The sequence below is a fragment of the Cynocephalus volans genome, chromosome X (assembly GCF_027409185.1).
Source record: "Cynocephalus volans isolate mCynVol1 chromosome X, mCynVol1.pri, whole genome shotgun sequence".
Lineage (NCBI taxonomy): Eukaryota > Metazoa > Chordata > Mammalia > Dermoptera > Cynocephalidae > Cynocephalus > Cynocephalus volans.
In genome coordinates this window covers 114153514-114181142 of record NC_084478.1, presented here as the reverse complement: position 1 = coordinate 114181142, position 27629 = coordinate 114153514, and the positions used below count along the sequence as shown (strand labels likewise).

The 27629-nt window shown below is 48.1% G+C and overlaps 6 protein-coding genes across 6 annotated transcripts; 2 read left to right on the top strand and 4 right to left on the bottom strand.

Annotated features, from left to right (window-relative positions):
* The first annotated feature begins 511 nt into the window (after nucleotides 1-511).
* LOC134368238 (histone H2B-like) lies at nucleotides 512-943 on the top strand. Its single transcript, XM_063084783.1, has one exon. It carries the CDS (start codon nucleotides 512-514, stop codon nucleotides 941-943), a length of 432 nt encoding a protein of 143 aa, XP_062940853.1.
* A 4671-nt stretch (nucleotides 944-5614) lies between these two features.
* LOC134367527 (thymosin beta-15A) lies at nucleotides 5615-6725 on the bottom strand. Its single transcript, XM_063084268.1, has 2 exons — nucleotides 6626-6725; nucleotides 5615-5652 (listed from the first exon to the last, which is right to left on the bottom strand). The coding sequence occupies exons 1-2, from the start codon at nucleotides 6723-6725 to the stop codon at nucleotides 5615-5617; spliced, it is 138 nt and encodes a 45-aa protein (XP_062940338.1).
* A 3849-nt stretch (nucleotides 6726-10574) lies between these two features.
* On the bottom strand, nucleotides 10575-11034 carry LOC134368237 (histone H2A-Bbd type 2/3-like). The gene is made up of 2 exons (XM_063084782.1): nucleotides 10990-11034; nucleotides 10575-10871 (listed from the first exon to the last, which is right to left on the bottom strand). Exons 1-2 carry the CDS (start codon nucleotides 11032-11034, stop codon nucleotides 10575-10577), a joined length of 342 nt encoding a protein of 113 aa, XP_062940852.1.
* Nucleotides 11035-16480: 5446 nt separating this feature from the next.
* On the top strand, nucleotides 16481-16912 carry LOC134368236 (histone H2B-like). The gene has a single exon (XM_063084781.1). The coding sequence runs from the start codon at nucleotides 16481-16483 to the stop codon at nucleotides 16910-16912; it is 432 nt and encodes a 143-aa protein (XP_062940851.1).
* Nucleotides 16913-21583: 4671 nt separating this feature from the next.
* On the bottom strand, nucleotides 21584-22694 carry LOC134367528 (thymosin beta-15A). The gene is made up of 2 exons (XM_063084269.1): nucleotides 22595-22694; nucleotides 21584-21621 (listed from the first exon to the last, which is right to left on the bottom strand). Exons 1-2 carry the CDS (start codon nucleotides 22692-22694, stop codon nucleotides 21584-21586), a joined length of 138 nt encoding a protein of 45 aa, XP_062940339.1.
* Nucleotides 22695-26539: 3845 nt separating this feature from the next.
* LOC134368235 (histone H2A-Bbd type 2/3-like) lies at nucleotides 26540-26999 on the bottom strand. The gene is made up of 2 exons (XM_063084779.1): nucleotides 26955-26999; nucleotides 26540-26836 (listed from the first exon to the last, which is right to left on the bottom strand). Exons 1-2 carry the CDS (start codon nucleotides 26997-26999, stop codon nucleotides 26540-26542), a joined length of 342 nt encoding a protein of 113 aa, XP_062940849.1.
* Nucleotides 27000-27629: the final 630 nt, after the last annotated feature.

Sequence of the window (27629 nt, the reverse complement as noted above, 5' to 3'; positions counted from 1 at the left end):
CTTTTTCGGATCTAAGTATCATTAGGAGTGTGACTACAAACCTGGTAAATGCTGAATTTTCTTATGTAGGTCTAAATACCCCAGTTGTGTTTGATTTCACTCTTTACAAACGGTAGTTTTTTACTCCGTTATCCTGATTCATTGAGGGTTTCGATCAGAACCGGAGGCGGGAGGTGGACCGACACATCTCCACGTCCAGGAGCCCTCTGCTGGCCGTGCCACAGCCTTCCTGTGTGGGTTCTCTTGCTGTGAATTTCTGTATGGGACCAGACAGGCAGCTTGCAGGGCTCCAGACGCTCACTGTGATTGGTGGAGGGACCGCCAGCAGGAGGACCGTGCAGTCCCAGCGCACTCCGCTAGGCTCACTCACGCGCTCCCTGTGTGCCCTGACACCCAGTCAGAAGTCGAGGTCACGCATGACGTGAGGCAAGGCAGCGACTATAAAAAGGGCTCCCCGCCTGGCAGCAGCGCCATCGTCGGTGCCTCCTAGCTCTTGGGGGTTGCCTGAGGGATGGCGGAGCCTGCCTCTGCCCCGTCTCCGGAGGAAGGTGTCAGCACCCAGGCGCCTGAGAAGGGCGCTCCGACGGCCCTGAAACAGAAGAAGCCCAGGCGCCATCGCCGCCGCAGCCGCCGTCACACCCGCTGCCGCCGCGGCCGCCGCGGCGAGGACAGTTTCGCCACCTATTTCCCCAGGGTTCTGAAGCTGGTCCACGACGGCCTCAGCCTGTCCCAGCAGGCCGTGAACGTCATGGACTCGTGCATTAGCGACCTCTTCGAGCGCCTCGCCGAAGAGGCCGGCCGCCTGGCCCGTTACAACCAGCGCTGCACCCTCACCTCACAGGACATCCAGGCCGCCGTGCACCTGCTGCTGACCGGGGAGCTCCGCAAGCATGCCGTGACCGAGGGCACCAGGGCTGTGCTCAGGTTCACCATGAGCACATGAGCCGCCTCCTGCCCCCGGGCACGGCCCCCCAAAGGCTCTTTTCAGAGCCGCCTCAGATGACCCGAAAGACCTGTAACCACTTAATTTATCGTGCTATTTGTGGCTTCCTCAAAATCCGAGTAAATTTTCTGTTCTTCTGTTGCTTTTTGTTCTGTGTGGCCTAAAATAATTTTCTAGAGTTTTCCGTGAGTACTGATCTCCTACATATCCTCTAAGGAAAAGTGATTTTAAGAAATCAACACGATTAGGAAATGATGACTGCGCTATGGGTGTTTGTGGTTTCCGTTTGGAAATTCAGAAATCAAGTAGAAACATCAGCAAAGCACCAAAATGACGTTGGGAATTGTAGACAGGGAACAAAATGGGACTGACACAGATGAAATGTCTGTGGGACAAGGGACGACTGGGTTTGAGGACTAGAAGGGAACAGAACGCATGACTACTTTCTTCAGTAGTTGATGGACGAAAATGTGGCACCTCCTGGTGCGGTTTGCAGAGAAAACCAACTGAAGGGAAGAGTCAGCGCTTACGTAATTGACAAACTGTTGATATTCATTACATATAGAAATTATAATTTTGCTATGTTGGATTAAATAAAATATATTATTAAAACTTTAAAATAAATAACACATCCTAAGCATCTATATGCGGAATAGAGTATTAACAGGACGATAACACTCCAGTCAACCTTTTTTTCCGCATTAACTTTATTACTTAGCCCATTAGAAACACACGTGAGGAAACAAAACACAGCATAGAAAAAATTAAATCCAAGAGTTCCACAACAGTACTTATTCCTAGGCTTTCTAGAAACTGAAGTCACTACTTTACTAGTAACTAGCAACTAGTTCCTAGCAGCTAGTTACTACGAACTGGTGACTAGCGCTCCTGGACGTCAAGGGACCTGGCTGCCCATCCCCTACATCCAGTCCTTATTTAAAACCCTCAATGAATCTGGAACAAAAAGTGGAAAAGCCCAGGTTTTCATAGTGAAAACTAACCGATAGGGGATATTTTTAAATATGCAACCTGTGTAAAGTGTAAAATAAATCTATGCAAAACTCTTAGATGCTGAAAAGGAGAGCACATTTTAGAACTGGTGACTACATATTAGAGCTCCTGTGTAAAAAAAAAAACTTTTTCTAAATGCTTTCAAATTTACTTTTCAATGAAAACTCCTAACAGAGGAAAAGGGAATCGATTATGTGGCAATGTTTTAAAATCAAAAGATTCTGTGGTAATTTAATTCAATCACAGGACTTCCATACACTTGTGCACATATAAATTACAGAAATCGATCCAATTATATGATATACAAACTCGAGCGTTATGTATAATAAAAACAATGAAGGACAGTTATATTAGTGTTGACAATGTGGTTCACAGTAAAGAATGCTGGGAAGCCAGCAGCAAGCCACCTGCCACCTGCCAGAAAACTACCCACTGCAGGGAGAGGAGCAAATGGGAACAAGGAGGTCAAGGGGTACAAATCAGGAATTGGGCCAATGAATACGTCTGGAGATCCAAAGTACAGCAGGACGACTATTGTTAATAATGTTGTGTTTGATTCTGAAACTTTACCAAGACAGTAGATTTTAGATTCTCTTAGCATACAAGGGTAGAAGGTGATGAAGATGGTCATTTGTTTGACTGTAGTAATCTCTTCACTATGTATATGCGTACGAGCCAGAGCCATCGTGTCGTACACTTTAACTATAAGGAAGGAAGAAATAAAAAAAGGAAGACTAATACACATTGGCAGCACGCCCCCTGACCCCTGCCCTCAAACTGCCACGGGCACACCTTCGGAGGGCTCCAGGATTTACGGGCCGACTGGGGTGGCTCTGAAAACAGCCTTCGGGGGCGATGCTCGGGGGCGGGAGGCAGCTCAGGTGCTCATGGGGAACCTGAGCTTGGCCTTGGTGACCTCGGACATGGCGTGCTTGGCGACTGTGCCAGCATTGTGCTAAGCACTTGACGGGGAGTACCTCAACTACTTTTCACCACATCCCCTTGAAGGAAACAGTGTTATCATCTCCATTTCTATGGATGAAGAAACTGAACCACAATAGATTGTCACTTGCCCGAGATCATACCGGTTGAAACTTCCCAAGGCAAGGTTCAAACATATTCCTATGCATTTGAGAGACGAAGGGCAAGATATTTTTCTCAGGTGTGAATATGCGATGGTTACATTCTAGGGCATTCCTAAAACTCACTTGCCTGTGCAGTTTCTTGAGAATTTTAAGTGATGACACTAAATGAGGTTTTTGACCCTTTGCAAAGATGAAGTCGTCGTGACATACGATTTGGCTGATTTTTGTCTTTGGATTAACTTGCAGCATATATATTATGGCTTTCCAGCTTTTTGCCATTTTCTGTTCTTTGCAATTAAGGACATGTCGGCCTATGTACACTGACAGGATACAGGTGTCAAAGCATGGACCAGGTATTTTCAAAAGATGTAGACATGCATAAGAAAATCCACTTAACTCCAGGCTTTTCTTTTTTCCCGTAAATGTAACTGCTACAAGAAGACCTTCGGATGGTTGGTTTTGCAAATAATAAATGGATTCAGGGCTCTGAAACCTCAATCCCGGATGCTTGGGAAAAAAACCTCCCTCTGCTTGGAAAGACAAGTGAACCTAGTCACTCACTACAAGATTAGGCCCATGTGATTTACTTGAGAAATGCAGGGCAAAACTACTTCCAGTGAGCAATCGTTCTTCCCGTCTTATTTCTGTAGGAGCGTTCACTTAGAAACTATGTGACTTCCCCTCCCACCACATACCTCTCACTTGCTCCCACTCAGTTTATCATTTACACTGCCCTGGGAGGAATCAATCCTTTAAAAAAAAAATGACGGTTACCAGGTGCAACTAAAAACTGGGAGTTTTCGTCCCATCCCCAGCTCACCTGACATGCTTTCCTTTAGGCATCTGAAATGGGCCTAATCTTGAGCTGGATTAGTGTGCTAATGCACACGTTACTGAGTCTGTCGTGGACGTACAGCATCTTTATCAAGCTGCAAATGGCAAACTGAAAGGAGAGCAAATGGGCTGGATGACAGAATCGGGATCCAGGGACCTGATAATGGCTAAACTTGTGTCCGTCCATCTAAAGTGCAACCGTTATGGGTCCCCATCTGTGTAACTTGGGTCCAAATGCTCTGAAAAGGTCAGCTGGAGGAGACTTGGACGTATGGGGGCAGGAAAACAACAGCTGACTTCAAATACTGGAGGATGGATTAACCACGCTGTATGGGTCTCCAGCATGCTCTCCTAGGATTATGGCATAGAAGTTACAGGCAGGCAGGGAAGCGTGTAAGCAGCATGTCAGTGTAAGGGACTGAGTGACTCTACTGGGCAATTGCTTCAGGCAGATGGTAAGGTAGTGATGACCAACATGGTGACCTCCAGGGCTCAAATCTTCTGGTTACCCTAAGCTCTGAGATTGTGTCACCTCAACCACACTTTACCTTAGTTGACCCACCTGCTGTTTTGCTTGTGGAAATTTGTGCTAGAGCAGAGAAAACACCTTCCACTTTCTGTAACCCCAGTGAGTATTTAAGGATGTGAGCCCCTAGAAAGAGGGAGGTAAGATAATAGTTGAGGTTGCAAATAGGTATGGACGGTATAATCCCTTATGGTGGGAAGATACCTATAGTAATAGATCACAGAGGGGCCCAGCCCTTGTAGCCTCATTTAACCTTAATGACTTCCTAAAAAGTCTATCTCCGGGTAGAGTCGCATTGAGGGGTAGACCTTCAAAATATGAATTTGGTGTGGTGGGGGTGGGGGAACACCATATGGTCCACAGCACTTATGCTCACCATGAAACCAAAAATGCTTGCTTCAGGAGACAGTAAATTCTGTTCAGTAGAAGAACCAGATCAGAGGTTCAGTGTTACAGGTCATCAGTGGGCATCAGATATCTGAGTTGACGCTCAACTGAAGATGTGATGTGCTCAGTACAGTGCGTGTTAACAAGTGCCTCCCGCGCCCTTTCCATCCAACCCCAAGCTTAGGTGCCCCCTCCCATTCAGTCGGAAAACACTTTCCAGAAGGCAAGACAGCCCAGCTTGAATTTCAGTTCTTTTTCAGCTTGAGTGGGTCACTTCAGACCCTGTGTTTGTCTTTCTTCACTCTGAGATAAGGGGCTTAGTCCACTGCTGAAGAGGTTTTCCTTCAACCGTTTTGTTTGGCGAAAAAGGGTACCCTTGTGTACTTTTCCTTCCTTAGAAGAAATGAAGTCGAGAGCCGCCAGATAATGACTGTATTTATTATTTCATTACTACATTGGAAATAAAAACAAACTGTGAGAAGCTGCAGAAGCATGCAACTTCATGAAGATAATGAAGCAATGGAGGCACCCATTGCAGAAGGTTAAACCTGGCTTATCCTGCTGGGGGTGAAAGGGCTACACACACAAGGGTCAACACTGGTGAGATTATTCGCAACATCTGCCATCTGGAATTTACACACCAACGGCAAGTTTGAAAGCACACTTCAGGAAACTTTGGTTCCACCTGACCTTTTAGCCAGGGAATAGAAATGAGAGGACAGCAGAAGATGCCTAAAATCGCTACAAACACAACGGTTTGCAAAAAACAAGCATAAAACCAAGGCTCTCGGGCAATGTTGAAATTTCCTCTTGGGAGGAGATCCCGTTTTACGATGTCTGAGCACACTGTTTCTCCTGCTGGATCGCTGAGGGGAAAAAAAAAACAAAACAAAAAATATATATATCACTAAGAGTATTTTCCTAAGATTTAATTCAGTTTCTTACAAAACAGCTTTAGGTAAGTCATGGAAGGCTGCCATACATGCTTTTAATTGAGAATGCTAAGGCACTAACCACAAATGCTCACAGCGGGGTGCATGTGTGCACGTGTGTGCATGTTTACCACTCGAACATTCATTAGAATCTACTTCAATTGCAGTTTTTTTGGTTTTTGCTTTCATTCGAGAGGCAGATTTGTGTTGTTGACAGTTTTTCGATAGATTATTTGAGACCGAGGAGGAAGTGAAGCATTTTGCTCACGTTTATCTCTGACGATACCATTTGGAAGTTATACACTTTGAGATAATTTTCACTAATTTCGGAACTCTCAAATAACGCACACATGACAGAAAATGCCCCTCAGCTGTTGTGAATATGCTTGGAGTTTCTCCAGCTGTCTGTTACTCTGGAGGGCAAAACTGATCCCTTAAGTCTGGGAGCCTCAAGTGCACCCAAGATCGAAACTCGTTCTGCATCCCTATCTTGTCATCATATTGGAGAAAGCCCAGACCGCAGAGCTGGCATGGTTCTTTAGGCATGAGATAATGGACTCAAATTTCTAGATGCAGAAAAATGCCAAATAACTAAAAGTAGACAGAAGTAAGGTTTTTCTAGTGCTAAGTCCAATGTTTAAGATTGGTTTCAATGTGTGTTTTAGTAATTTTCCAACAGGGAAGTGGTTTTTACTTCCCCATTACTACTAGGGCCTATCATGTGCGAACCATTTATATAATCCAAAGAAGGAGACAACTCTTTGATAGTTGTCATGGCTGCATAAAATAAAATGGTACTCTAATAATTACTTCCTCGATAGTAAAAATTACTAGAAGATAGGTTTATTCACTGAAGATACCAACTTTCACCATTGTCTGTCTCAGCTAGAAACCCTCCATGACTTACTTTCCTTTGAGGGAAGAGTATTTTTTTCCTCGGTATGAGTTTTCTTCAGTTTTGACTTGTCAAACTTCTCCACCTCCGACAAGTCTGGCTTATCACTCATCTTGACTAAAAGAAAGACCGAAAACAATTTCTTTTAAGAAACTTCCCTGGCAGAACTATCGTCAGACAAAGTAGTAACAGTCATAAATGTTCAAACGTAATAGTCATGTATATTTTACCTACTGATCTTCCACAGGAAAACACCAGCGCATCTTAGAAGAATTCTATTTTCATTACTTTGAAATTCACTTCAATACCCCTATTCTGATAAGCAGAAAATGCCCTTAGATCAGGATACACTAGAAACCAAGACGCTCTAGAAACCCGGAGCCAACATGTCCGACTCTTTTAAAATCACAGCAAAGGTACAATGGAGGTAAGAGAAGCACAGGAACAATTAGGGGTCGAAGAATATAATAAAAACTTGGTTCAACCAGTCAATGATTTTCTAATAGATGACAGCACTATCTAAGAATCTTCGCTGTCTGTTCAATTACCGGGGGGTGGGGGGAGTGGGGTGGCGACGGCATTTTTCTTGGAGGATGGGGAGCAGCACACAAAAAGGGGTGGCCGAAGTTGTACTAATTTCTTTCCATTTTAAATGCCCCCAAACAGTAGATTAAGGTGCTGCAATAAGAGAGGGGAGAGGATTTAATCCGGTCGTAACTGGTTACTCGTCCTATACTAGCCCCTTGTGGCAGCGGTTTGTAAACACTGTAAGAAGGGGCAGCTAATTAGGATCAGACTCACGACTTCAGCAGAATGGGATACGCTAAATACACAGAGTCTTATTTCACCACGTTTTCTCTGTCAAGGGCGAGGCAAGGAGACAAGGCTCAGAAGAGTCTTGCTGTGGACCTGATGAAATGCCTTGCGGCGGCCTCTGAACATTCTAGGTTTGTCCAGAACAAAGAATAAGAGACCCCAGAAACCGGAAGGCGGAGCTCTCCTGCTCATGTCTGTTCCCACCCTGGTGGGGCGAGACACGTCTAGCGACCAGAGTAGAACAGAGACGCCCCCAAGCGGCCAGTAGTTTCAAACACGTCCCCTCCATTCAGTTGACCTTACCCTATGACCCTCCCGTGCCAAGCGCTCAGAAGCCAACCTCAAAGCTGGGGAAACCGGGACAAACAAATAACAGGGCCGGGCGCACAGGCCACTTTGACAGGAGCATCTTGCTTTCATTGGAAAATAACTGTCATCCTGGTCGGGCGCCCGGCCGAAGGGCCACGGGAGGGGAGGGAGCGAGGGGCCAGGCCCAGAGGGCCCATTCCGGGCGAGCCCTCAACTCCGCTTCGTCCTCGAAGCCTCCGACCTGCACTTCTTCCGCGGACCGGCCGGCCGCTTTGGGGGTCCGCCCCTTGGGCCTTCCAGGGCCCGACCCCCGGGAGGGCTCGGCATCTCGCACAGGAGGCGCGCCGAGGGCAGACAAAGGCACGAGTCTCGCCCCGCGGCGCTGACGGGAAAAGCCAACTCCCAATCCGGGCCCCTAGGGCTCCCGAAGGCGCGACAGCCCCGCCACGGAGTCCCTGCGTGCTCCCGTCCCCATCGTCCTCTGGCCCCAGCGGGACCGCACCACCTCACCTGAGGGCTTGAAGACGCCTGAAGGATGCCCCTGGGGTGGAGAGAGCTGCTCACTGCCTTCGTGGTGTGCGTTCCCGCGCAGAAACCCGCACTTACAAGGCCCGGAGCAGGCCCCGCCCGCCCCCGCCCCCACCCCTATCATTGGCCGAGGTGTCCGGGTGAAAGGACGAGTCGACACCAGTTGATGACCCACCGGAGAGGGCTCGTTTATTAGGCGGCACACAAACATATACATAGGGTTTTTAGGGAAAGCTGATTGGCTTAAGATACAGTCCCTACTTAGCATACCGCATGGGGCTTGGGGGGTGAGCTGATTGGTGTACGATTCGCGCCGGTAGGAAGGAGAATACGGAAGGAAAGGGCAACCAGCGCCATGATGGGGTGTGGCCGAGAAGGACTTATGTGATCAGGGTGTGATCCCTTGGGGCATTTGGGTTCTTACACCGGGCCTCATTTCCCAGGCCCTACCTCCGCTTTAGCCTTGCAGGCCCGTTCCCCCATGTCTTCCCTCTACTTAGGACCTCACCCCAGGAACAGGGGCTTCATGATGTCCTAGCCGAACTCACCTTCCCAGACCCCATCACGGCCCTCTCTGATTGGCTCAGGGACCGCGGGCTCACATTCCTTGCCTCTCCCACTGCTTTAGGCCCGAGGGTCCTTATTCCTTTCATCCCGAGTACACTCACTCCTCCAAGATAATAGGGGCCTCTACCAGAAGCAGGCACATTTTGCCCAGTTACCTTTGAAGGTCTGGAACTCTGAGATCCAAGCCAGATGAGCTGTAGTCAAGCTCGCACAACTGTTTATAGCCATCGGACCCTAAGTAGGCCATGATGACCAAACAGTGGTATGGAAGCGTTGCTCAGCGCTGTCTGTTCTAATCCTTGCCCGGGTCATGGAGGAGGTGAGCGTGGGTGGTTCAGAGTCATTCACTCCCACAGCTGGACGTCTCTACGACAATGAGGCTCTCCTGGGCCAAAGCCACATTTTCAACTTTCTCAGCCACTGAACAAGAGAACAGTCAGTTGATAATAACCACAGGAGAATCTACTAAGGCTATCCGTCTTTATATCTCCAATCCCTAGCACTTTGTTTGGCCCACAAGTGACCCTTGATGTAGACATGTCCGTAGATTAAAGTAACATAATAAATGCGTGATTTAGAGTCAGAAATTAACCCTGATATCTGTGTATAGTCGATTTTCAGTACAGGTTCCAAGACCATTCAGTGGGGGAAAAGAATAATCCCTGTCACAAATGGTGCTGTGACAACTGGATATCCACATGCAAAAGAGTGAACTTGGACTTCTATCTCACACCATGTATAAAAATTCATTCAAAATGGATGACAGATCTAAGGGCTGACACTCAAAAACTCTTAGAAAAATCACATCAAGGTACACCTCCATGACCAGGCCCTGGCAAGCATCACTCTCCTGTCGCAGGAAGAGGCGGACAGCCTGAGTGAGGGCCAGCTCCTCCATGGCCGGTGGAAGAGCGCCTGCTGGAAGCGTGCTACCGCCAGCTGGCAACAGGCCACATAGACAGCCACTCCTGGGCGCAGCCCCGGGACACCTGCCACGGTCCTGTCGCCCTGGTGATACGCAGAGAGCGGCATCTGAGGCGGGGCCTGGCCTGACCGCGCTGTTGCTAGGCTACAGCTTGCGTATCCCGGTAGCTAAGGGCGTCTCCCAGCCTCTCCCTCTGAACAAGGCCAAAACTAAACTCTTGACCCCCTGTGACCCCAGGTCCGCCTTTGGGGATTTCTGCATTGTTCCCACCCATCAATCACTCCTCTCTCTGGCAGTCAACGTCCCTGCCCCACTTGAGCCCTTGACTTGAGCTCCCATGCCACCTGAGGCTCCGTCCCCCTCCATAACATAACCCCTTTTGACATTCATCCTACCAGGACACCTCAGTCTTGGCCTTGAGCTCCACCCCAATGAACACCATCGTTCTGGTGACTAGCTCAGGGTCCACGTGGGAGCCTCCTGTGCCCCCGCCCCAGACAGCACCTCCCATACGGGGACACCAACCCCCATTGTCACCACGAGAGTCTGCTCTCCTGTGCCCTCCCTGTTCCCTGACCCTCGCCACTCCCTGCCCGTCCGTCCAACATTGGGTGTCTCACACCCCACTCTGACACAAAATTTATAGAGCAAGCCTGTGGGTACTTTCAAACACTTTAATGACACAAGGCGCCGAAGGCACAAGACAGGCCAGGGCTGTCCCGGCTGGCTGTGACGGAAGGGGCTGGCGCCGGGCTAGCAGGAGTAGACGGAGGATCGGTGGGCTGGTGAGGCCCCCTGGGTGCCAGGCGTCCACAGCTAGGCTGGGGCCACCTGGGAGATGGTTGTAGTCACGAAGAAGCCACTGAGCAGCGCGTTGCTGTGCACGGCCACGTCCAACAGCTCCAAGGTGATGCATCTCCTGCTGCTCCTCCGGGCCTCGTCGCTCGCCAGCTCCAAGACCTTGGCCGTCACGTACTCGACGATGGCACCTAGAAAGACCGGCGCACACGAACTCGGGCACTGGGCGTAGTGGCCCTCCCGCAGGAGGCGCTCCGGGTGGCTCACGGAGAATGTCAGCTCGGCTCGGTGGGCGCGAGAGCGGCGGCACGGCACCTATTGAGACCGGACGACCGTGGACGGCTCGTCCTCCTGCTCGGCATGCCGGGCCTTGGAGACGACCGATCAATCTGCGAGGTCTGGCTCGACTGGATGCCTCTCAAGATGTCGGTACTTGGCCCGTACTCCGTAACCTAGCTACCGCGACCCGGCCCCTCATTGGTCCGGAACAGGCTCGTGGCCGCGCACACTGGTGACGTCACTGCCCTCCAGTTGACCCCGAGGGAGCGGGCCTGGGCCTACAAACGGCCGGCCAGGGCAGGTGCAAGGCACCCGCACGCTCTCGCCCCTGGGCCCTCCCTCTGTGGCAGCGCTCGCCTTCTGTAGGACCCGAGCATCGCAGGCAAGATAAAGAAAGAGGGGTGGGGGACGGGTACGACATGGTGTCAAGTACATTCGTGATGTCGTGGAACAATCACAACCGTCTGCTTCCAAAGCATTTTCACCACCCCGCCAAGAAACCCCTGTACCCGTTAAGCACTCACTCCCCATGCTCGTCGTCCCCCCACCCCCGAGCACACACATACACACGCTCCCAATAAATAGCTCTTGGCAACCACTTATCTGCTTTCTGTCGACAGAGGTTTCCCCCATGTGGAGCTCTCCCTCCCATGAACTCAACGCATGGCCTTCTGTGTCTGGCGGCTTTCACATAGTGTAATGTTTTCCTCATGGTACATCTACGTGGTAGCGTGAATCGGTACTTGCTTCCTTCCTTTTCACAGCTGAATAATAATCCATGGTATGGATGGACGACATTTAGTTTATCTATTTGTCCATTGATGGGCATTTGGGTTGTTTCCCCCTTTTGGCTATTGAGAATAGGGCACCTCTGAACGTTCATGTAGGAATCTTTGTTTGAACACCTGTTTCCATTTTCGAGAGACTACATCTAGTGCTATCCCTCCCTCTTCCAGGTCAGTGCTTCAGGGTCCATTATCTGTCTCTTCGGTCCCTGCAGATCTTCCAGAGGCCCCACCCAGACCACAGGGCTGCTAAGAATGTTCCCACACACGTCTCCTTGTGTTCAGGCCACTAGGTAGTGTACCCAGCAATGGAACTGCTGCTGTCAGCAGTGTGTGCATCCTGCGCATTAATTAGTATTGCCAGATTGCTCTCCAAGATGGTCAGACCAATTTGTCCTCCTAATACCAGAGTGTGAGTCCCCACTAGTCACCAACATTTGATGCGGTCTGACCTTTTTAATTCTCACTGCTCCGACGGTGTGAAATAGTATGTCACTGTGGTTGTAGTAGGCATTTTCCAGGAGACTTGAGCGAGGTGGCACCTCTCCAATCGTGCTTCTTGTTGTTCTTTGTGATCGTTTGTGCTTGGTCTTCCGTAAAATGCCTGATCAAGGCTTCCTTCTTTTTAATCTTTTTAATCAGCACGTGGGCCATAAAATCCTCTCTCAGTAGCACTCACGCATGCCCCACAAATTTTATTCTCACGCATCAATAAATATTTTTCAGTCCCTGTAATGATTTGTCCTTTGGCCCATTATTTCTTTAGAGTGATTTGTGTCATCCCAAACATTTGGTTTTGACAACATGGTTTGTCATTGATTCTTAAATGTACTGTAGTCAGAGAATGTGATATGTATTTGATACTTCTGGAATCTTGCTTGATGGCCGAGTACATGTTCTATGTGCATAAATATACATCAGGTGGATAAAACACATTCTCTAATTTCCGGGTTCATATTATCGCATTACTCCATTTCGTCAAGCAAGCTTGGTAGGTGTTTTATTTCTAAGTCCTTGTTACGTTTCGGCCACTTGCTTACAGGTGGCTGCAAATGTCTATATTTGGTGGTGACCTTCGCTACTCCTTATTGTCATTCAGTCAAGTGTTGACTTAAATAGTTTGAAGCTACCCTACCCAGTATAGGTCATCTTAAATTTATAATACCTCCCACATGAATTGAACATTTTATCCCAGGGGGACTATCTTTATCCTCAAGGAATCTCCGTTGACTTCAAGTCTATTTTTGCAATATGATATAGCTATGACAGCTTTCTTCAGCAAAGACCTGACTTAACGCTTATTCCACCATTAAAAAAAAAATTGGTGGGTTATTTTCTCTTCTTAATATTTTTTCTAGCTACGTTGGTACTCGTAATGTGTTATTGAAGCAGTAAAGGCACTTCCCGTAGCTTGTCTACGTAGTAAACCACACCACTGGATCCTAGATGTTCACTCAGTAAGTGCCCTTTTTCCTCACGCCCCTCCTGAAGTGAGTAATCAGATGCACTTGATTCCACTTAGGATCTTGAACCTCAAACCCCACTTTTCTTCTCTCTTTCTCAAATTTCATTAATATCGCTAGAGTGAGCAGGACCAAAGCCATGTTGGGACCTAAAACCACATGGGCTGTAAAAGAATGTAAAAGGACACAGTTTTTCCTTGGTAAGCATTTATTGGGGTTCCCTCCTTTCCCACAGTTATGTGATCTGTTGAACCGTGGTTATGGGGCAAGATGACAGTATTTACGTGGATGTAAAGTTGTTTTCCAGTCGGCCTGTGGCTGCAGACTTGCACGTACTTTTCAGACCCTGGGAAACCAAGGAAGACATCAGTAAAGCTATGGTGATTCCACTCTTCCAGCAGGACTCTGAGAAAACAGCAATGGCAAGAGGAGAATCCAGACAGAGTCTTGTTGAGAACAGGGACACAGGTCTGGGGGATGAGGCCATCATCTCCTTGATCCCATAGATGGAGGCCGCTTTCTCCATTCTAGATGGCTAGTGCCACCTCTTCTGTAACAAACCAGGCTGGGGAAGAGGTCCCCACTGCCCAGGGCTGAGAGTTTCATGCTGCTATCCCAGAGGGTCCAGAGGGCAGAGCAATGATTAAAGAGGACTGTTTTCAATCCCTTAAATCTAATGGAATTAGCCCTACTATGGTGCAAACCTGCTTAGGGCCCATAAACTCTAGTTTTCTTCTGATTTCTCACATTTGGAATGGTAATGTCTATTCTATGCCTGTCCCGCTACTGTTTTTGGAAACTGGTAATTTGCTGTCTGTTTTCGCAGGTTCAGGGATAAGGATAAATTCTGCCTCAGCATCAGTCACAACTGGAGTCTCACCCGTAGCAGATATATAAGATTTGTAGATGAGATTTTGGACTTAAAGTTGAACTGCAATGGGTTAAGATTTGGGGGCTGTAGGGAAGGTGTGAATGTATTTTTCATGGAAGTACCTTAATTTTTTGGAGGGGCAGAAAGCTTAATATTCTTTATTGAATTGTACCCTCTCAAAATTCTTCTGTTGACCTTGTGACCCCCCCAGTACTTCAGGAGGTGACCCTATTTTGGAGATAGTCTCTATAGAGGTAACTGTGTTTAAAGTGAAGTCGTGAGGGTCGGTCCTAACCCAATATGACTGGTGTGCTTATGAAGAGGGGCTATTTGGCATCCAGAACTGTGAGATGATAAATATATATTTTTTAAGTCACCGAGACTCTCGAATTTATTTACGACAGCTTTAGAAACTAATATAATATCTGTAAATCAACATGATTAAAAGCATAAAACCATTCAAACAAAACAACAAACAGCAGTCAAGGACTCAGACCTATTTAATGACACAATTCCCCTCAACTGCAAGTCCAAACATTTCAGGAGGCTTCTAATTGGTTCAGCCTGGGACACCTCATCCAACAGGTCCCTCCCATCATCCCCATTGCACATAGACACAAAACATGATGTTTTACCTTTCTAAAAAAAAAAAATGTATATATATTTCCACACACATTATATTGCCTGGCAATGAACAGAATTGGTAAAATCTGAATGAATTAAACTAGTAACTTCAGTTTCTAAAGAAGGTGGATTAGATATTGTTTCTTGACATTTTTGACTCAGTTATTTCTCTCCTGTGTTTCAGTCCTCAAATATATATCCACAGTCACACACACACACACACACACACACATAGTATATATACACACACACACAAACACACATATACACATACACATATACATATGTGTCTGTATACATGTAAAAATGAATATATATGTGTGTACATACAAATATATACATATACATATATATATATATATATATATATATATATATATTTATATATACATTTGTTTTTTTTTAAATTTCTGGCCGGTGCTGGAATCCTCAAACTCATGGAGAATAAATAACGAACTGTAAGCATCCATATGGGGAACATAGTAGGAGCAGGACAAACATCCTGCATCAAACGTTTTTCGGCATTCTCAGTATTATGGAGTACATACAGAAACACAAAGGAGGACCCAACCGATCACAGAAATAACTAAGGAGAAAATTTCAAGAAGCAATACCTATCCCTAGGCTTTCTAGAAACTGAAGTTACTATTTTAACTCGTTCAGTTTTATCCAGTTATGTTCCTCTCCAGTCTATAATCTTTGGGTTTAGAAAGCACAAACCTTCATGACTTGCATTTATGCATAATAGGGATGATGGAAGGTCCAATCAGAGCAGCTCAAGCCCCAGTCTGTTCTCAGTCAGGCAATGAGGAACCTGTAGCCACGGAGTCATAGCCACCGGCTCACCATGGAACCGGGTTTCCCAAGAGAGCCAATCAAAATTTTCCTGGACTCTTCAGCCTTGGAGTTGAGGTGGAAGCAGCTCCTGATGGAATGGGTGTGATTCTTTGCCTGAGGGCTCATTTACTGTGAATTATACTGTATGGTTGTTTATTGTCTTTTCTTTCTTTCTTTCTTTCTTTCTTTCTTTCTTTCTTTCTTTCTTTCTTTCTTTCTTTCTTTCTTTCTTTCTTTCTTTCTTTCTTTCTTTCTTTCTTTCTTTCTTTCTTTCTTTTCTTTCTTTCTTTCTGTGACAAGTTCCTTGATGACCTCCATTTCTCTAATTCTTCTTCATTCTGTACTGGTTCCGTATTTGGGGTTCATTTTTCCACAAATACATTTAAGGAATAAATTTTCTCGAACTGTCCGATTTTTGAAAAGCACGTGATTTTAAACTATTTCTTGACTGTCTCTTACCTTTTGGGTGACTTACTGCAAAATTAGACCAATACCTTTTTTCTCTTTCAATCAAGGGCTGTTCTATGTATTCAGCAATGCTAGAATGTAGGGTACTTTTTCGGATCTAAGTATCATTAGGAGTGTGACTACAAACCTGGTAAATGCTGAATTTTCTTATGTAGGTCTAAATACCCCAGTTGTGTTTGATTTCACTCTTTACAAACGGTAGTTTTTTACTCCGTTATCCTGATTCATTGAGGGTTTCGATCAGAACCGGAGGCGGGAGGTGGACCGACACATCTCCACGTCCAGGAGCCCTCTGCTGGCCGTGCCACAGCCTTCCTGTGTGGGTTCTCTTGCTGTGAATTTCTGTATGGGACCAGACAGGCAGCTTGCAGGGCTCCAGACGCTCACTGTGATTGGTGGAGGGACCGCCAGCAGGAGGACCGTGCAGTCCCAGCGCACTCCGCTAGGCTCACTCACGCGCTCCCTGTGTGCCCTGACACCCAGTCAGAAGTCGAGGTCACGCATGACGTGAGGCAAGGCAGCGACTATAAAAAGGGCTCCCCGCCTGGCAGCAGCGCCATCGTCGGTGCCTCCTAGCTCTTGGGGGTTGCCTGAGGGATGGCGGAGCCTGCCTCTGCCCCGTCTCCGGAGGAAGGTGTCAGCACCCAGGCGCCTGAGAAGGGCGCTCCGACGGCCCTGAAACAGAAGAAGCCCAGGCGCCATCGCCGCCGCAGCCGCCGTCACACCCGCTGCCGCCGCGGCCGCCGCGGCGAGGACAGTTTCGCCACCTATTTCCCCAGGGTTCTGAAGCTGGTCCACGACGGCCTCAGCCTGTCCCAGCAGGCCGTGAACGTCATGGACTCGTGCATTAGCGACCTCTTCGAGCGCCTCGCCGAAGAGGCCGGCCGCCTGGCCCGTTACAACCAGCGCTGCACCCTCACCTCACAGGACATCCAGGCCGCCGTGCACCTGCTGCTGACCGGGGAGCTCCGCAAGCATGCCGTGACCGAGGGCACCAGGGCTGTGCTCAGGTTCACCATGAGCACATGAGCCGCCTCCTGCCCCCGGGCACGGCCCCCCAAAGGCTCTTTTCAGAGCCGCCTCAGATGACCCGAAAGACCTGTAACCACTTAATTTATCGTGCTATTTGTGGCTTCCTCAAAATCCGAGTAAATTTTCTGTTCTTCTGTTGCTTTTTGTTCTGTGTGGCCTAAAATAATTTTCTAGAGTTTTCCGTGAGTACTGATCTCCTACATATCCTCTAAGGAAAAGTGATTTTAAGAAATCAACACGATTAGGAAATGATGACTGCGCTATGGGTGTTTGTGGTTTCCGTTTGGAAATTCAGAAATCAAGTAGAAACATCAGCAAAGCACCAAAATGACGTTGGGAATTGTAGACAGGGAACAAAATGGGACTGACACAGATGAAATGTCTGTGGGACAAGGGACGACTGGGTTTGAGGACTAGAAGGGAACAGAACGCATGACTACTTTCTTCAGTAGTTGATGGACGAAAATGTGGCACCTCCTGGTGCGGTTTGCAGAGAAAACCAACTGAAGGGAAGAGTCAGCGCTTACGTAATTGACAAACTGTTGATATTCATTACATATAGAAATTATAATTTTGCTATGTTGGATTAAATAAAATATATTATTAAAACTTTAAAATAAATAACACATCCTAAGCATCTATATGCGGAATAGAGTATTAACAGGACGATAACACTCCAGTCAACCTTTTTTTCCGCATTAACTTTATTACTTAGCCCATTAGAAACACACGTGAGGAAACAAAACACAGCATAGAAAAAATTAAATCCAAGAGTTCCACAACAGTACTTATTCCTAGGCTTTCTAGAAACTGAAGTCACTACTTTACTAGTAACTAGCAACTAGTTCCTAGCAGCTAGTTACTACGAACTGGTGACTAGCGCTCCTGGACGTCAAGGGACCTGGCTGCCCATCCCCTACATCCAGTCCTTATTTAAAACCCTCAATGAATCTGGAACAAAAAGTGGAAAAGCCCAGGTTTTCATAGTGAAAACTAACCGATAGGGGATATTTTTAAATATGCAACCTGTGTAAAGTGTAAAATAAATCTATGCAAAACTCTTAGATGCTGAAAAGGAGAGCACATTTTAGAACTGGTGACTACATATTAGAGCTCCTGTGTAAAAAAAAAAACTTTTTCTAAATGCTTTCAAATTTACTTTTCAATGAAAACTCCTAACAGAGGAAAAGGGAATCGATTATGTGGCAATGTTTTAAAATCAAAAGATTCTGTGGTAATTTAATTCAATCACAGGACTTCCATACACTTGTGCACATATAAATTACAGAAATCGATCCAATTATATGATATACAAACTCGAGCGTTATGTATAATAAAAACAATGAAGGACAGTTATATTAGTGTTGACAATGTGGTTCACAGTAAAGAATGCTGGGAAGCCAGCAGCAAGCCACCTGCCACCTGCCAGAAAACTACCCACTGCAGGGAGAGGAGCAAATGGGAACAAGGAGGTCAAGGGGTACAAATCAGGAATTGGGCCAATGAATACGTCTGGAGATCCAAAGTACAGCAGGACGACTATTGTTAATAATGTTGTGTTTGATTCTGAAACTTTACCAAGACAGTAGATTTTAGATTCTCTTAGCATACAAGGGTAGAAGGTGATGAAGATGGTCATTTGTTTGACTGTAGTAATCTCTTCACTATGTATATGCGTACGAGCCAGAGCCATCGTGTCGTACACTTTAACTATAAGGAAGGAAGAAATAAAAAAAGGAAGACTAATACACATTGGCAGCACGCCCCCTGACCCCTGCCCTCAAACTGCCACGGGCACACCTTCGGAGGGCTCCAGGATTTACGGGCCGACTGGGGTGGCTCTGAAAACAGCCTTCGGGGGCGATGCTCGGGGGCGGGAGGCAGCTCAGGTGCTCATGGGGAACCTGAGCTTGGCCTTGGTGACCTCGGACATGGCGTGCTTGGCGACTGTGCCAGCATTGTGCTAAGCACTTGACGGGGAGTACCTCAACTACTTTTCACCACATCCCCTTGAAGGAAACAGTGTTATCATCTCCATTTCTATGGATGAAGAAACTGAACCACAATAGATTGTCACTTGCCCGAGATCATACCGGTTGAAACTTCCCAAGGCAAGGTTCAAACATATTCCTATGCATTTGAGAGACGAAGGGCAAGATATTTTTCTCAGGTGTGAATATGCGATGGTTACATTCTAGGGCATTCCTAAAACTCACTTGCCTGTGCAGTTTCTTGAGAATTTTAAGTGATGACACTAAATGAGGTTTTTGACCCTTTGCAAAGATGAAGTCGTCGTGACATACGATTTGGCTGATTTTTGTCTTTGGATTAACTTGCAGCATATATATTATGGCTTTCCAGCTTTTTGCCATTTTCTGTTCTTTGCAATTAAGGACATGTCGGCCTATGTACACTGACAGGATACAGGTGTCAAAGCATGGACCAGGTATTTTCAAAAGATGTAGACATGCATAAGAAAATCCACTTAACTCCAGGCTTTTCTTTTTTCCCGTAAATGTAACTGCTACAAGAAGACCTTCGGATGGTTGGTTTTGCAAATAATAAATGGATTCAGGGCTCTGAAACCTCAATCCCGGATGCTTGGGAAAAAAACCTCCCTCTGCTTGGAAAGACAAGTGAACCTAGTCACTCACTACAAGATTAGGCCCATGTGATTTACTTGAGAAATGCAGGGCAAAACTACTTCCAGTGAGCAATCGTTCTTCCCGTCTTATTTCTGTAGGAGCGTTCACTTAGAAACTATGTGACTTCCCCTCCCACCACATACCTCTCACTTGCTCCCACTCAGTTTATCATTTACACTGCCCTGGGAGGAATCAATCCTTTAAAAAAAAAATGACGGTTACCAGGTGCAACTAAAAACTGGGAGTTTTCGTCCCATCCCCAGCTCACCTGACATGCTTTCCTTTAGGCATCTGAAATGGGCCTAATCTTGAGCTGGATTAGTGTGCTAATGCACACGTTACTGAGTCTGTCGTGGACGTACAGCATCTTTATCAAGCTGCAAATGGCAAACTGAAAGGAGAGCAAATGGGCTGGATGACAGAATCGGGATCCAGGGACCTGATAATGGCTAAACTTGTGTCCGTCCGTCTAAAGTGCAACCGTTATGGGTCCCCATCTGTGTAACTTGGGTCCAAATGCTCTGAAAAGGTCAGCTGGAGAAGACTTGGACGTATGGGGGCAGGAAAACAACAGCTGACTTCAAATACTGGAGGATGGATTAACCACGCTGTATGGGTCTCCAGCATGCTCTCCTAGGATTATGGCATAGAAGTTACAGGCAGGCAGGGAAGCGTGTAAGCAGCATGTCAGTGTAAGGGACTGAGTGACTCTACTGGGCAATTGCTTCAGGCAGATGGTAAGGTAGTGATGACCAACATGGTGACCTCCAGGGCTCAAATCTTCTGGTTACCCTAAGCTCTGAGATTGTGTCACCTCAACCACACTTTACCTTAGTTGACCCACCTACTGTTTTGCTTGTGGAAATTTGTGCTAGAGCAGAGAAAACACCTTCCACTTTCTGTAACCCCAGTGAGTATTTAAGGATGTGAGCGCCTAGAAAGAGGGAGGTAAGATAATAGTTGAGGTTGCAAATAGGTATGGACGGTATAATCCCTTATGGTGGGAAGATACCTATAGTAATAGATCACAGAGGGGCCCAGCCCTTGTAGCCTCATTTAACCTTAATGACTTCCTAAAAAGTCTATCTCCGGGTAGAGTCGCATTGAGGGGTAGACCTTCAAAATATGAATTTGGTGTGGTGGGGGTGGGGGAACACCATACGGTCCACAGCACTTATGCTCACCATGAAACCAAAAATGCTTGCTTCAGGAGACAGTAAATTCTGTTCAGTAGAAGAACCAGATCAGAGGTTCAGTGTTACAGGTCATCAGTGGGCATCAGATATCTGAGTTGACGCTCAACTGAAGATGTGATGTGCTCAGTACAGTGCGTGTTAACAAGTGCCTCCCGCGCCCTTTCCATCCAACCCCAAGCTTAGGTGCCCCCTCCCATTCAGTCGGAAAACACTTTCCAGAAGGCAAGACAGCCCAGCTTGAATTTCAGTTCTTTTTCAGCTTGAGTGGGTCACTTCAGACCCTGTGTTTGGCTTTCTTCACTCTGAGATAAGGGGCTTAGTCCACTGCTGAAGAGGTTTTCCTTCAACCGTTTTGTTTGGCGAAAAAGGGTACCCTTGTGTACTTTTCCTTCCTTAGAAGAAAAGAAGTCGAGAGCCGCCAGATAATGACTGTATTTATTATTTCATTACTACATTGGAAATAAAAACAAACTGTGAGAAGCTGCAGAAGCATGCAACTTCATGAAGATAATGAAGCAATGGAGGCACCCATTGCAGAAGGTTAAACCTGGCTTATCCTGCTGGGGGTGAAAGGGCTACACACACAAGGGTCAACACTGGTGAGATTATTCGCAACATCTGCCATCTGGAATTTACACACCAACGGCAAGTTTGAAAGCACACTTCAGGAAACTTTGGTTCCACCTGACCTTTTAGCCAGGGAATAGAAATGAGAGGACAGCAGAAGATGCCTAAAATCGCTACAAACACAACGGTTTGCAAAAAACAAGCATAAAACCAAGGCTCTCGGGCAATGTTGAAATTTCCTCTTGGGAGGAGATCCCGTTTTACGATGTCTGAGCACACTGTTTCTCCTGCTGGATCGCTGAGGGGAAAAAAAAAACAAAACAAAAAATATATATATCACTAAGAGTATTTTCCTAAGATTTAATTCAGTTTCTTACAAAACAGCTTTAGGTAAGTCATGGAAGGCTGCCATACATGCTTTTAATTGAGAATGCTAAGGCACTAACCACAAATGCTCACAGCGGGGTGCATGTGTGCACGTGTGTGCATGTTTACCACTCGAACATTCATTAGAATCTACTTCAATTGCAGTTTTTTTGGTTTTTGCTTTCATTCGAGAGGCAGATTTGTGTTGTTGACAGTTTTTCGATAGATTATTTGAGACCGAGGAGGAAGTGAAGCATTTTGCTCACGTTTATCTCTGACGATACCATTTGGAAGTTATACACTTTGAGATAATTTTCACTAATTTCGGAACTCTCAAATAACGCACACATGACAGAAAATGCCCCTCAGCTGTTGTGAATATGCTTGGAGTTTCTCCAGCTGTCTGTTACTCTGGAGGGCAAAACTGATCCCTTAAGTCTGGGAGCCTCAAGTGCACCCAAGATCGAAACTCGTTCTGCATCCCTATCTTGTCATCAGATTGGAGAAGGCCCAGACCGCAGAGCTGGCATGGTTCTTTAGGCATGAGATAATGGACTCAAATTTCTAGATGCAGAAAAATGCCAAATAACTAAAAGTAGACAGAAGTAAGGTTTTTCTAGTGCTAAGTCCAATGTTTAAGATTGGTTTCAATGTGTGTTTTAGTAATTTTCCAACAGGGAAGTGGTTTTTACTTCCCCATTACTACTAGGGCCTATCATGTGCGAACCATTTATATAATCCAAAGAAGGAGACAACTCTTTGATAGTTGTCATGGCTGCATAAAATAAAATGGTACTCTAATAATTACTTCCTCGATAGTAAAAATTACTAGAAGATAGGTTTATTCACTGAAGATACCAACTTTCACCATTGTCTGTCTCAGCTAGAAACCCTCCATGACTTACTTTCCTTTGAGGGAAGAGTATTTTTTTCCTCGGTATGAGTTTTCTTCAGTTTTGACTTGTCAAACTTCTCCACCTCCGACAAGTCTGGCTTATCACTCATCTTGACTAAAAGAAAGACCGAAAACAATTTCTTTTAAGAAACTTCCCTGGCAGAACTATCGTCAGACAAAGTAGTAACAGTCATAAATGTTCAAACGTAATAGTCATGTATATTTTACCTACTGATCTTCCACAGGAAAACACCAGCGCATCTTAGAAGAATTCTATTTTCATTACTTTGAAATTCACTTCAATACCCCTATTCTGATAAGCAGAAAATGCCCTTAGATCAGGATACACTAGAAACCAAGACGCTCTAGAAACCCGGAGCCAACATGTCCGACTCTTTTAAAATCACAGCAAAGGTACAATGGAGGTAAGAGAAGCACAGGAACAATTAGGGGTCGAAGAATATAATAAAAACTTGGTTCAACCAGTCAATGATTTTCTAATAGATGACAGCACTATCTAAGAATCTTCGCTGTCTGTTCAATTACCGGGGGGTGGGGGTGGGGTGGCGACGGCATTTTTCTTGGAGGATGGGGAGCAGCACACAAAAAGGGGTGGCCGAAGTTGTACTAATTTCTTTCCATTTTAAATGCCCCCAAACAGTAGATTAAGGTGCTGCAATAAGAGAGGGGAGAGGATTTAATCCGGTCGTAACTGGTTACTCGTCCTATACTAGCCCCTTGTGGCAGCGGTTTGTAAACACTGTAAGAAGGGGCAGCTAATTAGGATCAGACTCACGACTTCAGCAGAATGGGATACGCTAAATACACAGAGTCTTATTTCACCACGTTTTCTCTGTCAAGGGCGAGGCAAGGAGACAAGGCTCAGAAGAGTCTTGCTGTGGACCTGATGAAATGCCTTGCGGCGGCCTCTGAACATTCTAGGTTCGTCCAGAACAAAGAATAAGAGACCCCAGAAACCGGAAGGCGGAGCTCTCCTGCTCATGTCTGTTCCCACCCTGGTGGGGCGAGACACGTCTAGCGACCAGAGTAGAACAGACACGCCCCCAAGCGGCCAGTAGTTTCAAACACGTCCCCTCCATTCAGTTGACCTTACCCTATGACCCTCCCGTGCCAAGCGCTCAGAAGCCAACCTCAAAGCTGGGGAAACCGGGACAAACAAATAACAGGGCCGGGCGCACAGGCCACTTTGACAGGAGCATCTTGCTTTCATTGGAAAATAACTGTCATCCTGGTCGGGCGCCCAGCCGAAGGGCCACGGGAGGGGAGGGAGCGAGGGGCCAGGCCCAGAGGGCCCATTCCGGGCGAGCCCTCAACTCCGCTTCGTCCTCGAAGCCTCCGACCTGCACTTCTTCCGCGGACCGGCCGGCCGCTTTGGGGGTCCGCCCCTCGGGCCTTCCAGGGCCCGACCCCCGGGAGGGCTCGGCATCTCGCACAGGAGGCGCGCCGAGGGCAGACAAAGGCACGAGTCTCGCCCCGCGGCGCTGACGGGAAAAGCCAACCCCAATCCGGGCCCCTAGGGCTCCCGAAGGCGCGACAGCCCCGCCACGGAGTCCCTGCGTGCTCCCGTCCCCATCGTCCTCTGGCCCCAGCGGGACCGCACCACCTCACCTGAGGGCTTGAAGACGCCTGAAGGATGCCCCTGGGGTGGAGAGAGCTGCTCACTGCCTTCGTGGTGTGCGTTCCCGCGCAGAAACCCGCACTTACAAGGCCCGGAGCAGGCCCCGCCCGCCCCCGCCCCCACCCCTATCATTGGCCGAGGTGTCCGGGTGAAAGGACGAGTCGACACCAGTTGATGACCCACCGGAGAGGGCTCGTTTATTAGGCGGCACACAAACATATACATAGGGTTTTTAGGGAAAGCTGATTGGCTTAAGATACAGTCCCTACTTAGCATACCGCATGGGGCTTGGGGGGTGAGCTGATTGGTGTACGATTCGCGCCGGTAGGAAGGAGAATACGGAAGGAAAGGGCAACCAGCGCCATGATGGGGTGTGGCCGAGAAGGACTTATGTGATCAGGGTGTGATCCCTTGGGGCATTTGGGTTCTTACACCGGGCCTCATTTCCCAGCCCCTACCTCCGCTTTAGCCTTGCAGGCCCGTTCCCCCATGTCTTCCCTCTACTTAGGACCTCACCCCAGGAACAGGGGCTTCATGATATCCTAGCCGAACTCACCTTCCCAGACACCATCACGGCCCTCTCTGATTGGCTCAGGGACCGCGGGCTCACATTCCTTGCCTCTCCCACTGCTTTAGGCCCGAGGGTCCTTATTCCTTTCATCCCGAGTACACTCACTCCTCCAAGATAATAGGGGCCTCTACCAGAAGCAGGCACATTTTGCCCAGTTACCTTTGAAGGTCTGGAACTCTGAGATCCAAGCCAGATGAGCTGTAGTCAAGCTCGCACAACTGTTTATAGCCATCGGACCCTAAGTAGGCCATGATGACCAAACAGTGGTATGGAAGCGTTGCTCAGCGCTGCCTGTTATAATCCTTGCCCGGGTCATGGAGGAGGTGAGCGTGGGTGGTTCAGAGTCATTCACTCCCACAGCTGGACGTCTCTACGACAATGAGGCTCTCCTGGGCCAAAGCCACATTTTCAACTTTCTCAGCCACTGAACAAGAGAACAGTCAGTTGATAATAACCACAGGAGAATCTACTAAGGCTATCCGTCTTTATATCTCCAATCCCTAGCACTTTGTTTGGCCCACAAGTGACCCTCGATGTAGACATGTCCGTAGATTAAAGTAACATAATAAATGCGTGATTTAGAGTCAGAAATTAACCCTGATATCTGTGTATAGTCGATTTTCAGTACAGGTTCCAAGACCATTCAGTGGGGGAAAAGAATAATCCCTGTCACAAATGGTGCTGGGACAACTGGATATCCACATGCAAAAGAGTGAACTTGGACTTCTATCTCACACCATGTATAAAAATTCATTCAAAATGGATGACAGATCTAAGGGCTGACACTCAAAAACTCTTAGAAAAATCACATCAAGGTACACCTCCATGACCAGGCCCTGGCAAGCATCACTCTCCTGTCGCAGGAAGAGGCGGACAGCCTGAGTGAGGGCCAGCTCCTCCATGGCCGGTGGAAGAGCGCCTGCTGGAAGCGTGCTACCGCCAGCTGGCAACAGGCCACATAGACAGCCACTCCTGGGCGCAGCCCCGGGACACCTGCCACGGTCCTGTCGCCCTGGTGATACGCAGAGAGCGGCATCTGAGACGGGGCCTGGCCTGACCGCGCTGTTGCTAGGCTACAGCTTGCGTATCCCGGTAGCTAAGGGCGTCTCCCAGCCTCTCCCTCTGAACAAGGCCAAAACTAAACTCTTGACCCCCTGTGACCCCAGGTCCGCCTTTGGGGATTTCTGCATTGTTCCCACCCATCAATCACTCCTCTCTCTGGCAGTCAACGTCCCTGCCCCACTTGAGCCCTTGACTTGAGCTCCCATGCCACCTGAGGCTCCGTCCCCCTCCATAACATAACCCCTTTTGACATTCATCCTACCAGGACACCTCAGTCTTGGCCTTGAGCTCCACCCCAATGAACACCATCGTTCTGGTGACTAGCTCAGGGTCCACGTGGGAGCCTCCTGTGCCCCCGCCCCAGACAGCACCTCCCACACGGGGACACCAACCCCCATTGTCACCACGAGAGTCTGCTCCCCTGTGCCCTCCCTGTTCCCTGACCCTCGCCACTCCCTGCCCGTCCGTCCAACATTGGGTGTCTCACACCCCACTCTGACACAAAATTTATAGAGCAAGCCTGTGGGTACTTTCAAACACTTTAATGACACAAGGCGCCGAAGGCACAAGACAGGCCAGGGCTGTCCCGGCTGGCTGTGACGGAAGGGGCTGGCGCCGGGCTAGCAGGAGTAGACGGAGGATCGGTGGGCTGGTGAGGCCCCCTGGGTGCCAGGCGTCCACAGCTAGGCTGGGGCCACCTGGGAGATGGTTGTAGTCACGAAGAAGCCACTGAGCAGCGCGTTGCTGTGCACGGCCACGTCCAACAGCTCCAAGGTGATGCATCTCCTGCTGCTCCTCCGGGCCTCGTCGCTCGCCAGCTCCAAGACCTTGGCCGTCACGTACTCGACGATGGCACCTAGAAAGACCGGCGCACACGAACTCGGGCACTGGGCGTAGTGGCCCTCCCGCAGGAGGCGCTCCGGGTGGCTCACGGAGAATGTCAGCTCGGCTCGGTGGGCGCGAGAGCGGCGGCACGGCACCTATTGAGACCGGACGACCGTGGACGGCTCGTCCTCCTGCTCGGCATGCCGGGCCTTGGAGACGACCGATCAATCTGCGAGGTCTGGCTCGACTGGATGCCTCTCAAGATGTCGGTACTTGGCCCGTACTCCGTAACCTAGCTACCGCGACCCGGCCCCTCATTGGTCCGGAACAGGCTCGTGGCCGCGCACACTGGTGACGTCACTGCCCTCCAGTTGACCCCGAGGGAGCGGGCCTGGGCCTACAAACGGCCGGCCAGGGCAGGTGCAAGGCACCCGCACGCTCTCGCCCCTGGGCCCTCCCTCTGTGGCAGCGCTAGCCTTCTGTAGGACCCGAGCATCGCAGGCAAGATAAAGAAAGAGGGGTGGGGGACGGGTACGACATGGTGTCAAGTACATTCGTGATGTCGTGGAACAATCACAACCGTCTGCTTCCAAAGCATTTTCACCACCCCGCCAAGAAACCCCTGTACCCGTTAAGCACTCACTCCCCATGCTCGTCGTCCCCCCACCCCCGAGCACACACATACACACGCTCCCAATAAATAGCTCTTGGCAACCACTTATCTGCTTTCTGTCGACAGAGGTTTCCCCCATGTGGAGCTCTCCCTCCCATGAACTCAACGCATGGCCTTCTGTGTCTGGCGGCTTTCACATAGTGTAATGTTTTCCTCATGGTACATCTACGTGGTAGCGTGAATCGGTACTTGCTTCCTTCCTTTTCACAGCTGAATAATAATCCATGGTATGGATGGACGACATTTAGTTTATCTATTTGTCCATTGATGGGCAT